Raw genomic sequence first — 14,514 nt, 5'->3', positions numbered from 1 at the left:
CTCTCATTACATTGATCATATTTTGATTCAGGGCAAGGATGAGCACAGTGTGCAAAGCCAGTTAGATGTCATTATGGAAGGATTGAAGAAGGAAGGGTGGGAGATTAACCCGAGTAAAATTCTAGGTCCAGCTGAAACAGTGATATTCCTAGGGATTCAGTGGCATCATGGGCATCGAGAAATGGTGCCAAAACCCCGACAGAAAATACTTGAATTCACCTCTCCAATGAACAAAAAGCAAGCTCAGCAGTTTATAGGGCTGTTTGGGTTTTGGAGACAGCACATTCCCCATTTAGGGCGGATATTGGCCCCCCTCTACAAGGTGACACGAAAGAAATATGAGTTTCAGTGGGGGGAGGAGCAACAGAAAGCCTTTGAGATGGCGAAAGACACCGTGCAGCAGGTGCTTGATTTATGGCCATTAAAGGAAGGCAAAGTGGAATTAAATATGTCTGTATAAGACAATTATGCTAACTGGAGTGTGTGGCAGAAACAAGACAGGAGACGTGTGCCATTGGGGTTTTGGAGTCGTAAGTTGCCCGATGCTGGTAACTCATACACTCCGTTTGAGAAGCAATTTCTGGCGTATTATTGGGCCCTTGTTGATACCGAGCAAATGACGGTGGGCCATGATGTATTGATGAGACCGGAAATACCAATCATACAATGGGTACTGAGCTCTCCTAAAACGCATAGAATAGGACATGCTCAAGAAGCCAGCATAATTAAATGGAAATGCTATATTCAAGACAGAGCCAAATCAGGAAAGGGCGGAGTGGCAAAATTACATGAGCAAGTAGCCAACATACCGCCCTCAGATTACATACCACCGGAAGTGCTTGAAAAACGTGAGTCCCCCGTGAAATGGGGAGTACCTTACAGCGATTTGACCGTGGAGCAAACAGAGCATGCTTGGTTCACGGATGGTTCAGCTCGATATGTGGGAACGGAGCGGTACTGGAAAGCAGTGTCGTACAATCCCAAGACAAAAAAGATGTTGACAACGACAGGGAAAGTGAAGAGCAGTCAGTTTGCAGAGCTTTACGCAGTTTACCAAGCATTGAAACAAGAGACCCCTGGTCAATGTTATGTGTACACAGATTCATGGTCAGTGGCGAATGGATTGGCAGTGTGGTTGCCAACCTGGCAAAAGAATGGGTGGAAGATTCATTCAAAAGGGTTGTGGGGAAAAGAACTGTGGCAAGATATTGCAGAAATGTTATTACAAAGTGAAGTCACTGTATACACGCATTGTGCCACAGACTCATTAGAACGTTGGTTTAAATCTGTTGCAGACGAACACACCAAGATTTCATCTGTGGATGCAGAGGCTCAGGAAGACGGTTTGGAGGGTTTGGCCAAATGGGCCCATCAGAAATGTGGGCACCTTGGAGAAAAGGCTACTATCAGGTGGGCACAAGCTTGAGGAATCAGTCTTCCTTTAGAAGTAGTGAAAACGATCATTTTGCAATGTCCAGTGTGCCAACATCAACTGCATAGACCTATCCCTCAGATTGTTCAAGGTACATTGCGAAGAGGGAAATTACCAGGTCAAATTTGGCAGATTGATTATATCGGTCCCATGCCAATCAGTAGAGGTTGTCAGTATGCATGCACTATTGTGGATACATACTCAGGATATTTGATGGTTTTGCCGTGCAAACGTGCAACACAACTGAACACCATCAGGTTGTTAGATCATATTATACTACATTATGGAGTGCCTTTGCAGATTCAAAGTGACAATGGGTCACATTTCAAAGGCAAACTAATCCAGGAGTTTTGTCCGGGAAAGAGCATTGAGTGGTTGTACCACGTACCCTATTATCCAGCTGCTTCCGGGTTAATTGAACGCATGAATGGGTTATTGAAAGAACATTTGCGCAAATCTGGAGATGGCAGTTTGATAGGCTGGCGTGATCGTGTGTTTGATGCGGTGCAAGTATTAAACAATAGACCTGTGAATGAGCATGAAACTCCTTTGATGCGATTAATGACTCCTACTTTATAGGTTCAACCCAATTCAGTCAGAGAAACACTATTGTACTGGGAAATTACTCCAGGTTCTTTAGCTCCCTATCAAGCAACTCCAGAGTCAGCAGGAGTAGACTTGCATTCCCATGAAGAAATCAGATTAGACCCGAGAGGGATGGTTGTAATTGAAACAGGGATTGGAGTACAAATTCCCCCAGAGCATATGGGATGGATTGCCCCTAGATCTGGCCTAGCATTGAAGGGAGTTCAAGTGTTGGGAGGGTTAATTGATGCTGATTACCAAGGCGAGATTAAAGTCAACCTGATGAATAGTGGGGACCAATTGTTATCGACCCACTAGGGTGATCGAGTGGCCCAATTGATCATTATTCCCGTTAAATTGACCATGATTAGGAAGGGGGAGCCTCCTACAGTGTTAACTACCCGTGGGGATCGCAGTTTTGGCTCTTCAGACAGTATGGTACCGGGTGCAAAGGTGTGGGTGAAAAAGCCAAGTGGCCCACCAGTGCCGCAGATGTCATTGCATCAGGCAAGGAACAAGTAGTTTTAGTCATGGAGCCTGGTAGAAACAAATGGCAATATGTGCCCGCAGACAAATGTTACCTGAGAGAGTAATGTACAACACTGATATCTCTTTTCTGGGTTTACCTTGTAGATCCTGTGTCTGGCTGGTGTAATTGTGGTACTAAATGGACTCCTTTTGGGAGAATTAAACAGCCTGCTGCTACCAACGAAAAATGTCACATCTGTGCCAGTGATAAAGGGGATACTGATAGTGATGAATAATGTTGTCCCAAAGCAGCCTTATGCCGATGCCGAAAAGCCAGCCAGACCGAAGACATGGATTCGTGAAATGCGGCAAACACGTCAGGAGCAAGTAAAAACAACCTTGATGCCAGTCATGTGAGAAGCATTTTCAGGACGGCGAAAACATTCTCCTATGATCACCCAGACGGAGAATATGTGGATATATCTGGCACAGCAGGTGCTCAACATATCGCACTTCTGTCTTACTGATGTGCCCAACGCTGAGGCTTTACTGACAACGTGCTTAGTAGCAGTGCCGACGCCTGTTCCGGTTTTAAAGCATATCTTCGGCGTCACACACAATGATTCTTTGGTTCAAGATTCTGATATTAGGCAATCTTTTTCCGTTTATGAGTACTGTAGGTTCTGCCAAGAAAGCAATCGCAAATGGAGAAATTTGACACGTGTTATTATAATATAACCCAAGGTGATGTATGTTATTTTATGACCTGCAATGCACAAGAAATTGGCAAATGCCGACAGGTAGATTTAGCCAACCAGCACAATCATACAATGTTTGAGAGACGACTATGTTCGCGAGTGCCACGCACATGCACCAGTGTAAATAATACTATGTCTTGTAATCATACAGTGATAGCTGCCAGTCATTTGAATCATGTGAAGCTTCCAACAGGATGGCTCTTTTCATGTGGCAACATCACATACACTTATATTCCAGCTAACATTTCCAGAGGTCCATGTGCTTTAACTCGATTAGGACTAATTATGTTTCCTTTACACCCAGCGATAACTCGAGGTAAACGGTCAACTTTCGAATCTGTGGGTCTATCTCCTGATTGTGATTCACATGTACACTTGTTATCAGAAGCGGAGGTTCTAGCATTAACCCATTCATTAGTGGGAGTTTGGGGTTTAGCTGCTGGGGGTTACAAATCTTTGATGAAATTAGCATGTTTAGTAGTCAAAAGCCTTAATCATACTTCTCAAGCATTAGAAGAATTACTCCTTGATAGTCAAGTTATTAGAAAAGCAACTTTGCAGAACAGAGCTGCTGTTGATTACTTATTGCTAAATCATAATTTAGGGTGTAACGCATTTGAAGGTATGTGTTGTTTTAATCTAAGTGACCATTCACAAGCTATTGAAAGTCATATTCGAGGTTTGAGGGATCTCATTTCTCAAGTGTCTCAAGATCGTACTGGGAATTGGTGGGATTGGTTATTTTCATGGATACCAGATATAGGGGGTAACTACGTTACGCTTTTGCTTGCATTTTTATTATATTACCTATCACAATAGCTTGTTGTTGTTGTATTCAATGTATTCCCAATTTAGTTTTAACGTTTCGTAGGTTTCAGAGACCGGCTCCTTTGCCACCGGGCTATGGAAGGTAAATATCCAAGGGTGGAATTGTTATGCTTGAACTAAAATGGCGCTGGTGCGCAGTGCCTTCTGGGAGCGCTCAGAGCCATGATGGATATTTACTTCATGCCGCAGTGAAAAGCTACACACATTTTGTTGAGTGTTAGATTCACGGTGCTGAGGAAAACATGCTTTCCAAACCTGGTATGCGGTCAAGGACATTTCTGCTGGGAAAGTTAACTTTGTTATGGTTTGTTACTGTTCTCCGCGGAGCGTGTTTTTAGAGAAGGGAGGCACTCTGCTCCTTGAGGGTAGCTCTCGATTGACCCAGCTAGCAACCGACGGCTGCTCATCAACTGCGCAAGTGCCATTTCCAGAAGGTTCGAGAACTGCCACCCCTTTGCGGAGTGTGTATATATGCGGAAACCCGGAGGTGGTCAGGTGAGACTTCAGCCGGAAGACGACGTTTACGTCCGGCATTCCTGTGAGCTATATGGTGCTCTCGGCCTGGCTGTTCCCGGGGTCTTCCAGCCGCTTCTGGGCGAGATGAGGAATCCAGTTATGCTCACGGTGATGTATTTCCTTTTGAATTCTTTGCTTCTTCTGTGATTTATGTCTATGCTACTTCTGTGAGTTATTTCTATGTTATCACTGGTTGCTTCTAAGCTTTGAATAAATAGCCGTATAAGTGCTGATTATCTTCTAAGAGTGTGTGGTTGCGAGTTATTGAGTCTTTCTGCGTTCAAAGTATTTGCTCTATAATTGCATTGGTGATTTATGTTTTTCCGTGTACTCTGGGGAGAGCAATACAACACTGACTACACAGAGAGCAACAGGGGACAAGGTGATACTATCAAACGTAGGCTTAAAAAAGTGAGAGCAAGACTGTAAACACAGCAACATTTTTGGCAGATATCCTCCGGGTAGGAGACTATGCACACGACTGCACAAAGAACAGAGATGTTCAGTAAGACACGCAAGGTAGAGGAGGACGCACTTGAGGGGAGAGACATGCTCTATATTGATATTTCTTCAACAATTGATAAAACTGATGGGATCAGACATACTGGGACTGCAGTGGGAAGACTGAATGGAGCCGGGCCAAGTGAGGTGGTTGCAAGGGAGTGACTCCCATCCCAATACTCAGCACAAGCAGCAGAACTAGTGGCGTTAATACTACCACTGGAACATAGTGTGGAGAAGGAAGTGACGGTGTACTCTGACTCCACCTATGTGACGTCCACAGTACACTCAGGATTAGCATGTTGGCTCAGGAGAGGATTCAGGAGGGCAGAAGGGACTCCAGTACAGCATGCACTTCTATTGGGCAGATTGATAGAGGCAATTGCGTGGCCAACACGGTTAGCAATAGTGAAGTGCCAAGCCCAGACAAAAGGGGAAGATTCTATTTCAAGATGGAGTGAGGCAGCAGATTTTGAGGCAAAATCTGCAGCGTATTTTGGGGAATTATGGGAGCTAAGAAAGAGACCCAATGCACATGGAGGAGCGAGAACCATGGTACTAAAGGAGGGTTACAATGTATTACCAGAGACACAGATTATGGATTTACAAGGAGCTGCACTCGAGGAAGAGAAGTAGCTATGGGAGTGGAGTGGTGCTCAATGTCTCTGACAGATGCCTTATGGCGAAAGAACAATACAGGAAAAGTGGTCATGCCACTTGCATTACTGAAGACAGCATTAGCACAATTGCACTATCCAACACACACAGGGAAGGAGGTCATTGCTACATGCATTGGAGAAACATGGTTCTGTCCTAGTTTGATGGAACACACAGCCGAATTAGTGAGCAATTGCTTGACTTGCCAGCAGTTTACAGCAGGTCATACTCAGAGTTGTGAGAGGAGCCATACCGAGACCAGTAGGCCCATTTCTGCATTTACACGTGGATTATGTGAATATGATTCAAGTCTGCCACGTATACCGCTACATGATAGTGGTTGTCTGCCCATTCTCCAGGTGGATTGAGGCAGGTCCCTGCTCACATGCTGACGCCCTTAGAGTGGCTAAGTTCTTGGTTTGGGAAGTCTTCCCAAGATTGGGGCATGTGTGAGGTTTTGTGGTCTGACAACGGCCCTCACTTCGCCAACAAAATGTTTTGAGCACATCACATCACTGTTAGGCATTCAGCATAAGTTCGCCTGTGTGTACCACCGGCAAGCAAATGTGGTATGTGAACGCCTGAATGGACTCCTAAGGGAGTGCATAGCCAAAACACAGCAAAGCACCAAGAAGAATTGGTTGTACTGTTTGCCCCTTGCACTGTTTGCATTGGAGCAACAATCCTGGATCCGATCAACATTTAACGCATGAGGTGGGGGCTTGGAAGGCGCATGCATCTTCTTCAGACTCCTCCCACAAGAGCTCTGAAGGACTGTGAGAGTAGTGCAGATGTGTTAGGACAGGAAATGTAAGAATACATCACTTCACTGGTGGCTAGAGCTTCTTTTATCTCTCGCCAGAGACAACAGATCCAGGGGGGCCCAGAAGACAGCGAAGAGATTGACTGCGACAACGCACAACAAGACTGTGAACTCAAAACACTGTGAAGGTTGGGGACATTGTCCTCTTGGTAATTTTATTAGGTGCTGGAATGCGCCTTGGTTTACTGGCCCACACATGGTCGAACATGTGGCAGACCGTGCTGTCAAGTTAGTTGGTCTGGAACCACATGCAAGACATCAAGCCCTACAAAGCAGTGGCCTCACATGGCAACACTGTCGCCGTGACCGACAGGGCCAACATTCAGCACCTAGGAGAGTTACAAGTGCGTTCTGAACTTACACGACTAGGGAGACCAGGACAACCCATGGTCACACGCTTCCAAGCAGCAGAGGTGGCGACTGGAGCACTTGTAGACATCGTTTAAGGATACACTGTCTTTTTGTTAATTTTCTCTTCTGCGCACACAGGGTCTACGTGAAAGCCGAGGCGATTGTACTGTTTGTTTATATCCATGCTGCCTTCTACCCGTCACCCAGATACTTTCTCCAACCAGTTTGTCCACACTGTAAGGAGACCTAACAGATTTTGAGAACGATCCCCTGGAGTACACTAGCTTGCATTTATAGAATATTTGGGCCAAACATACCCACAACTTGAGTACAGTGAACACCCAAGTACTTGCCATGTTAAGGGATCCATCAGTGAAAAAGGTGTGGGAGGCACTGTTTGCTTTTGCAAAAAGTGATTATTTGGTTCGTAGGGCTTAAGAGCACTTACAATACTAACACAATAACGCATTTCTTCACGCATTTCAGGCAGGCAAGTGTATCACCAAGCTGCAAGGATTAAGCAGCGTAAGTGGAAATGAGGGAAACAAAGAACATTATCATCATGTTGTGTATATTACTCCCCAGTGGGTTCATGGGATTCTGGCAATTATAGATTGTTGTTAATGCTACCACTTTACCCTATACTAACATTCCCCGACCCAAGCATGATGGAACGACCATGTCACGTGGACAAGAGAACACTGCTGATAAGGTAAGGAGAGGTAAGCGCAGTGTTGACAGAGACATGGAGGGGGTAGACATGTATCTCACCAAAACTGCTCATGTGTCTAATAAGAGGTGGTACAAACACATGACAAAAGTAGGTAAAGAAACCACCGGGGAGAGCTGTTATGTCTGCTCTTTAATCCCCTATGATCCAGAATGTTCATAGCAACTGAAATACCTGCAGCAAGAGCACAATGCCTGATGTATCTCTCGATGGTGCAAACTCGAGAAAGATTCCAAGGGAAGACAGCCACGTTGAGATGGAGGTTCATGGGAACATTGCCGTATGAAAATAATGATATAAAAACATTGGACATGATGAACAATTATTGGCAATTAGATGAAGGGTTACAGTACATAACCAACAGGCCTGAAAGGGCAGAAACGAAGACTATCACCTTGAAGGAACTGCCATGTCCCTGGACGAGAGTAAGGGAGACAGGAGGAGAACCAGGATGTTGTGAAAGACCACAGATACTAGTTTATGGCCAAGTATACACAAACTATGGCAAGATGGAGTGGTGGGGAGCAAAGCACTGACAATAGCACAGTCATCAGCGAACAAAGTACAGGAAAAAAATGACAAGTGCCTGAAGGAATGAGAGGCAAGTGCAAAGTTACTGACATGGGGAGAAAATGAACCAGGCCAGATGTCGTTCATTCCTCTTAAGAAACCGGCACTCTGCTACCAGAACAATGGTAAAGTTGAAGTTAGCGAGAACGTTGGGTGAAAAAACATTCAAAAACTTGCAGCTATGAAGGTAGGAACGGCAGTACTGATGGATCACTATTGTGCTTGCGGAGCGAAAGAATACGAGCAGCTGCCACCTGACTGATGAGGAGTTTGCTCGTTGGCACATATCAACATGCCTTTGTTGCTCATGCCAAGAAAAGATGTAAAGCTCAACGAGTTTCTGAAAATGGACATCAAAAGAAAAAAGAGGTTGCTCGAGGTGGCACCAACAACCAAGACAGAGAAGGCAGAAAAGCAAGCAGGATTGAGCAGAGTAAAGAGAGGAGGAAATTACTTCTCAGGGGCATCAGAAGCAGCACTAGACGAGATTCCAGCAGAACAGAGGCTGTTCAGCAGGACAAAAATTTTCTTTGCATCGAAAATACCCTCCGTGCAGATGTACACAAACGCAAGTGGTTACAGATCACTCGCTGGGAGCTGCTGGTAACGATTAATTCTACTGTGAATGGATTCAACACGGCAAAGCAAGAGCTCAAAGCGATAAGGTTAGTGGAGCTCCAGAATAGGTACCTTCTGGACCTCCTCAAAGCCATGGAAGGAGGAGTTTGTGCAAAAATAGGGAGTTCCTGTTGCACATTCATGCCTGCCAATGTCGAAGATAAAGGGACCCCATAAGATGCAGTGGCACAACTGGCACAGATGTACGCCAATATGGAAGATGAAGCCAGGGGGAAAGGGAAGGACCCAAGCTGGATAGCTTACATATGGTCCTGGATGCCATCATGGCTGTCAGATGGACTTAAGGTGGTAATGGGAGCAGTCGTACTGGCAGCAGCCATCAATGTGTGGGATCAAAATCTGAATGGCCAAATGCAAGAAAACAGCAGAAGAGGCTATTGGAATGTAGATCCTGATGGATGTAAACATAGGAGGAAAAAAGGACAAGATTGTTGCAGAGAGGGACAAGCTCATGGAAAGAATTGCACAATGCCAGCTATCCCCAACCAAATCCATAAAGCTGGACAACCCATTCGATCCCAAGTACTGTGAAGGGAAGTGGGTTTGGCGCAACCCTGAAGGAGTGTGTTACATACACTGGTTGTTCGATGACAACACAAACTACTACGGGCACCTCTGAGGAATAACGAAGATATGGCAGCCCAGAGCAAAAGGACTGTCACATAAGGATGTGGTCGACAGGTCAACCAGAGGGGGACTGAAGAGGGATGGGGAAGCCTACCGCCCCCTCCCCCTCCTATGAAATTCATGACACGGAAGAAGGCCAGGAAACACTGTAATCACCCATTCTATTTTGGACCGATTCCCAGTGGTCCCATGATTTACAAGTATGTCAGGAGATACCCCCTCAGCCAACCATACCCCCTCAACCAGCCCTACAGAGCAGGAGCACTACAGATCTACCCCAGCGTGGGTGAAGAGCCACAAGCCATGATCAAAGACACCTCAATTGACAGTCTCGACTAAAGCACCCAGAAGCCATGTTGCTGACATCGTTAGAGACACCACGACATAGCAGATTTAGACATTAAGCACATGTGCCATCCGTACTTCGGGAACGCACTCAAATACATGAAGATCACAAGCGTACAGTTCTATAGTTAGAGGACAGACACATATACATACTGTCATTGCTTCTATTATTTTGCCATTAGCCAAACGCAGCCATGCAGAAACCACAAGAAGCAAGAGATCCTGAGCAAAACTTGCAGATGCTTACATGCGAATAACCCCATGGAACTGCAGGAGCACCTATGGGACCTGACAGAACCAAGTGTGACTAACCTATAGAGAATGTAGTAAAGCATGCACACTGTAGAAAACACATTATAATGGTTTAGGAAAATTACAGCAGGCCACATGCCTCTCAGCAAGAGACGAACTGAGCTGATTCAGGCTGAACAGGGAACAAGATAGTAAATGCGAATAATTCTTCATAATTCACAGCGGCACAGCTCAAATTCGTGCTCTCTGAACACGTGACACAGTCAAAGCAAACAATTGACAGTGGCTAGCGGTGGCAAAGAGAGCCAGTCTCAGTCTTCCAGACATAAGACTGCAATAAATATGCCACAATGTGAAACACGTGCTGCACCGAGCAGGAGAGCACTCTCATAGACTAAGGTGGTACACACAAGTTACAATGCAGACACATAGTCATTCTTATTAACTTGAAAAGGTACACAGAGAGCTGAGAATCTTTGCAGATCCCAGGACTGGGAACGTCAGCTCTAGCCAATCACAGTTTAGTACCCTAAGGGTGGGTAGCAACGGGCAAGAACCAATGGTAAGTCCACCACACTGCAACATTGTGATAGTGACTTGGGGATGGACCAGGCCAGCCACCTGACATATCTATGGTGTCCACTATAAGTGGTAAAATACTCAATACCCAATTGTGGCGCCCAATAGGTTTTCTGGAGAAGGGCCCAGGTTGTGACGTCACTCTGACATAATTGTAGTGTAAAACCAGCATGGTTTTCCCTTGTTCCTGAGCTGATCCTTGTTGGTTTTGTCTGTAATAAACCGCAGTTTAGACTTGCCATTGACAGAGTCCTCTGTGTATCTTGCGAAAGAGGGAGTTGGGCTCTCCAAGTACGTGGACTTCCAGTGTCCCTCTGGCATACCTGGGAGTTCTTCCCAACAGAACAAGAACACTCTAGCCCAGTATTTTGTCAGACAGTTTCTGAAGAACCTTTAGGGAGAGCAACTTCCTGCGGGACAGGATGAAATAATAGCCACTGCTTGTGAGGAACCTGGAAACCTCAAAGCCATCTTAAGCAAGTTAGTACAAGCCTGCTTCAGATGTTTGAAAATGGCGAGGGTCTACAAGCTTCTTTAAAAAAATGTAAGCATATTTATGAAGCAACGTGTTGGGAGAAGGCTTGCTGGCCCAAGTACATATGCAGATTATTGACTGGGAACTACAGTCCTCCTATCAAGTGATCAACTTTGACTGCCAACTGTTACACACTGAGGAAAGGCATCCTAGAGTGATTAAAGTATGATCCTAAGAGATCAAATCACTATTGTGCGAGATCCCTGCAAGGTGATGTATGGGAGCACTCCAGAGTAGACAGCAATTTATCAATTCTCTACCATCTCACCCACAGAGACCAGTTAGACAACTACACCAACCAGATGTTGAGCTGACCATCTAAATGACCATTGGTTTCCAAGAATCCAGGGTGGTTTTCTAGCTGCAAAATCAGGCATATCCCAGTCTGTTTTAGTGTGTAAAAATTCCCCATGAACACTAAGGAGGCTTCAATGATTGACACAAACAAAGTTTCAATTCACTGTTTTGTGGGCAGAAAAAGTGGACATCTGAACAGACACTGTCCTCTGATCTGGAATCTTAGCTGATCGACACAAGCTACAGTGTCCAAGCCATAGAGAAGCTAGAATGGAGTGACTGACAACTGGATTGATGAAAACCATTGGGCCGGATTGCTCAATGATACCCATACCACCTTGGCTCTGCGGCAGAACTACAAAAGATTCTATATCCCCAAGGAAACATATGGCAAAGCAAAACCACAACTGCCCCATTGTATTCCAGGAGCTGACAATGAGCGTTGCTTCCCCCAAACTGATATGCACCCATCGCCTTTCTACTTAGAGATCAGGAGATCTACCGAAAGGCCTGGAACAAGTTGAACATTCATGGATGGTGGGAAGATTCACAGGATCTTGCCACTTCTCCCCAAAGGGGAGCCCTTGTCTGAAGCTAAACAGGTGAGCCTGCTAGGCAACAATCCCCACAGGGGTGGCGGTCAGCAGGACCTCACAGGGAGAGACTCCCCGGGACTCCCGTTCCGTCCAGGAACTCCCTATAACCTCTCCTGGAGAAGTAGCTGTAACATCCAAACCAGTCACTAATTGCTACTGTAATGTTATCAGTAACCAACCTTCACCAACCATTCATACTGTGAAGAATATGAAGACTGGGAGAACCATGACAGATAATCAGTGGTTAGCACACTGAGACGAAGAAGATAAGGCAAAGCATGATGAATGCACCATGGAAAGAGACAAAGGACTGTGATCCTATACTGGGGAGGGCTTAACACTTCCTAATAAAAACCAAGGCAGGACCAATAGAAAGCAATCTCGTTCCCGGAGACCGGGAGATTCGAATCCGAGCTAAGGAAGCAGTCGGCAAATGCAAAGCTGCCTGTTGTGGAGTGGGCGGCGCAGACCGAGAAGAGAGAGAGCCGACCGGGAAACAGAAAGCCGATGCAAACATGCGAGGAAGGCCAGGAGCCGGTGGTGTGACCCTGACAGGGTGGACCGAGCAGTCTGTGAACAACGCCAAGACTGTACAAGGAATCGTAAAGAAGAAGGAAGAAGAGGAAGTCCACACAGTTTACGTTAGAGGGGCAAATCTCAACTCCTGGGAAGAACCGGTAATGCCTATCCTGTACGACAGAGGTACTTCGAACGGCAGGAGACCTGGGTGGAGGAAGAAGCACGAACTGAATGAAGATTATCAAGGGACCAATCATATTCGTCCCAGTACCCGAGAAGGGGGTGAAGTTAATAAAGGTTACCAGGGGACCAATAGTACTCGTCCCAGTACAAGCAAATAGGGTGAAGTTAACAGAGGTTACCAAGGGACCACTCATACTCGTCACAGCACAAGTGAATGGTGTAAAGATAACAAAGGGTACCAAGGGAGTAACCAAACTCATCCCAGTGCTAGTCAAGAGAGAGAGAGAAAGAGAGAAAGAGAGAAGAGAGAGAGAGAGAGAGAGAGAGAGAGAGAGAGAGAGAGAGAGAGAGAGAGAGAGAGAGAGAGAGAGAGAGAGAGAGAGAGAGAGAGAGAGAGAGAGAGAGAGAGAGAGAGAGAGAGCAACAAAGAAGTGGAATCGGATCACTTGTCCACAAATACTGGAAGAATTGCATTTGAAACTAAACCTACAGTACAGGGGAAGAGCCCAAGTATTTCATAAATTGACAATTAACAAAGAGACATTTACTGGTTTGGAGGATCACCAAGACCAGGATCACTGGCTACGAAAGCTTGGACTTGAACAAGGAACTGTGCCAGTAGTAGGAAAGTGGAAGCCCTGGAGGGACAAGAGCCCCTTTGAAGAATTAAAGGAACATGTTCACAGAATCACCAAAAGTCTTACTTGTATGTCTCTAATTACCAACATTTCCTCTAGCCTGTTCTCATATGCCACTGGCTACCCCATTTTCCTCTACCATGTTCCCATAACATCAATCAACTTCCATCCTCCAAAGAGCATTAAAAAAAGATGCTTGTTTTTGGGTCCTCATAATCCTTGGATTAAAGACGCTGATGGGGGCAGACAAACAGCCAGAATCTAAGGCCACCATTGCGTATTAGCATCAGAAAGTCACATTGCATTGCATATATCCTCGTCAATGCACAAGGTATATAAAATGCCAGATCCAATTGGTGCCAGATATATTGAGATAATATCAGTCGCTAGTGATATCAGATTCCAAAGAGGTCCCTTTTAAACCATAAGTATTTTTTAAAGAAGGGATCGGAACTTACTGGGTTTTTAAAGAAATTATTATGGATCATGTCAGCTGAAAATAACATAATTTGCTTGAAAGTTCAAAAAAGTTAACATTAATTTGTAATCTGTAGAACCCAATGCAATATATTTTGACGAAAGAGCCATGCACTGCGATTATTTACATATATTGATGGGGGATGCTGGAAGGCATCTGTCTCTTACCTTAACCATTTCATCCATCAAACTAACATCAAACCCTTCACAGTTTCCACAAGGGCTTCGGATTCGCCACAGGTCCTGTGGGAGAGAAAAACAGCTTTCACTAATGAAACACAGTTTGAACAATGAACACACCAGTATGATTTAGCCTCGAAACAATATTTTTGATTTGGGATTTTCAATGTATGTAGAGAAAGAGGTACACAACCAAATGGCCCAAAAGGAGACACAAATGTGCAGGAATTGCATAGTTCAATTCAACGAGTGAAAGAGCACAGCACCATGCTGCTTATGAGTGAAGGAGCAATGGTCTGCATAAGTACTAAAGTGGCTTGGTCAAGTAAAAATTAAGAATTCCATCTTGATGCCCATGTAAGGTGACAATAAGTGAAAAAAAGTCTGATGTTCGACTTGTGGTCAAAAGCTAAAATTCACATGCTGCT

The 14,514-nt window shown here is 45.1% G+C and overlaps 1 protein-coding gene across 2 annotated transcripts in view; it reads right to left on the bottom strand.

The window, feature by feature from the left end:
* PRMT7 (protein arginine methyltransferase 7) overlaps positions 1-14,514 on the bottom strand; it is a 936,033-nt gene that overhangs the window by 190,207 nt on the left and 731,312 nt on the right. For both annotated transcript variants that reach the window (XM_069653680.1, XM_069653690.1), the window contains exon 15: positions 14,075-14,149. In XM_069653680.1, the coding sequence (XP_069509781.1) occupies positions 14,075-14,149 (75 nt within the window). The remainder of the gene's footprint in view (positions 1-14,074; positions 14,150-14,514) is intronic.

This window comes from Ambystoma mexicanum, chromosome 1p, assembly GCF_040938575.1.
Source record: "Ambystoma mexicanum isolate Mex_15411 chromosome 1p, UKY_AmexF1_1, whole genome shotgun sequence".
Lineage (NCBI taxonomy): Eukaryota > Metazoa > Chordata > Amphibia > Caudata > Ambystomatidae > Ambystoma > Ambystoma mexicanum.
The sequence above is the reverse complement of the archived record's forward strand: the minus strand, read 5'-3'. Positions and strand labels throughout refer to the sequence as shown.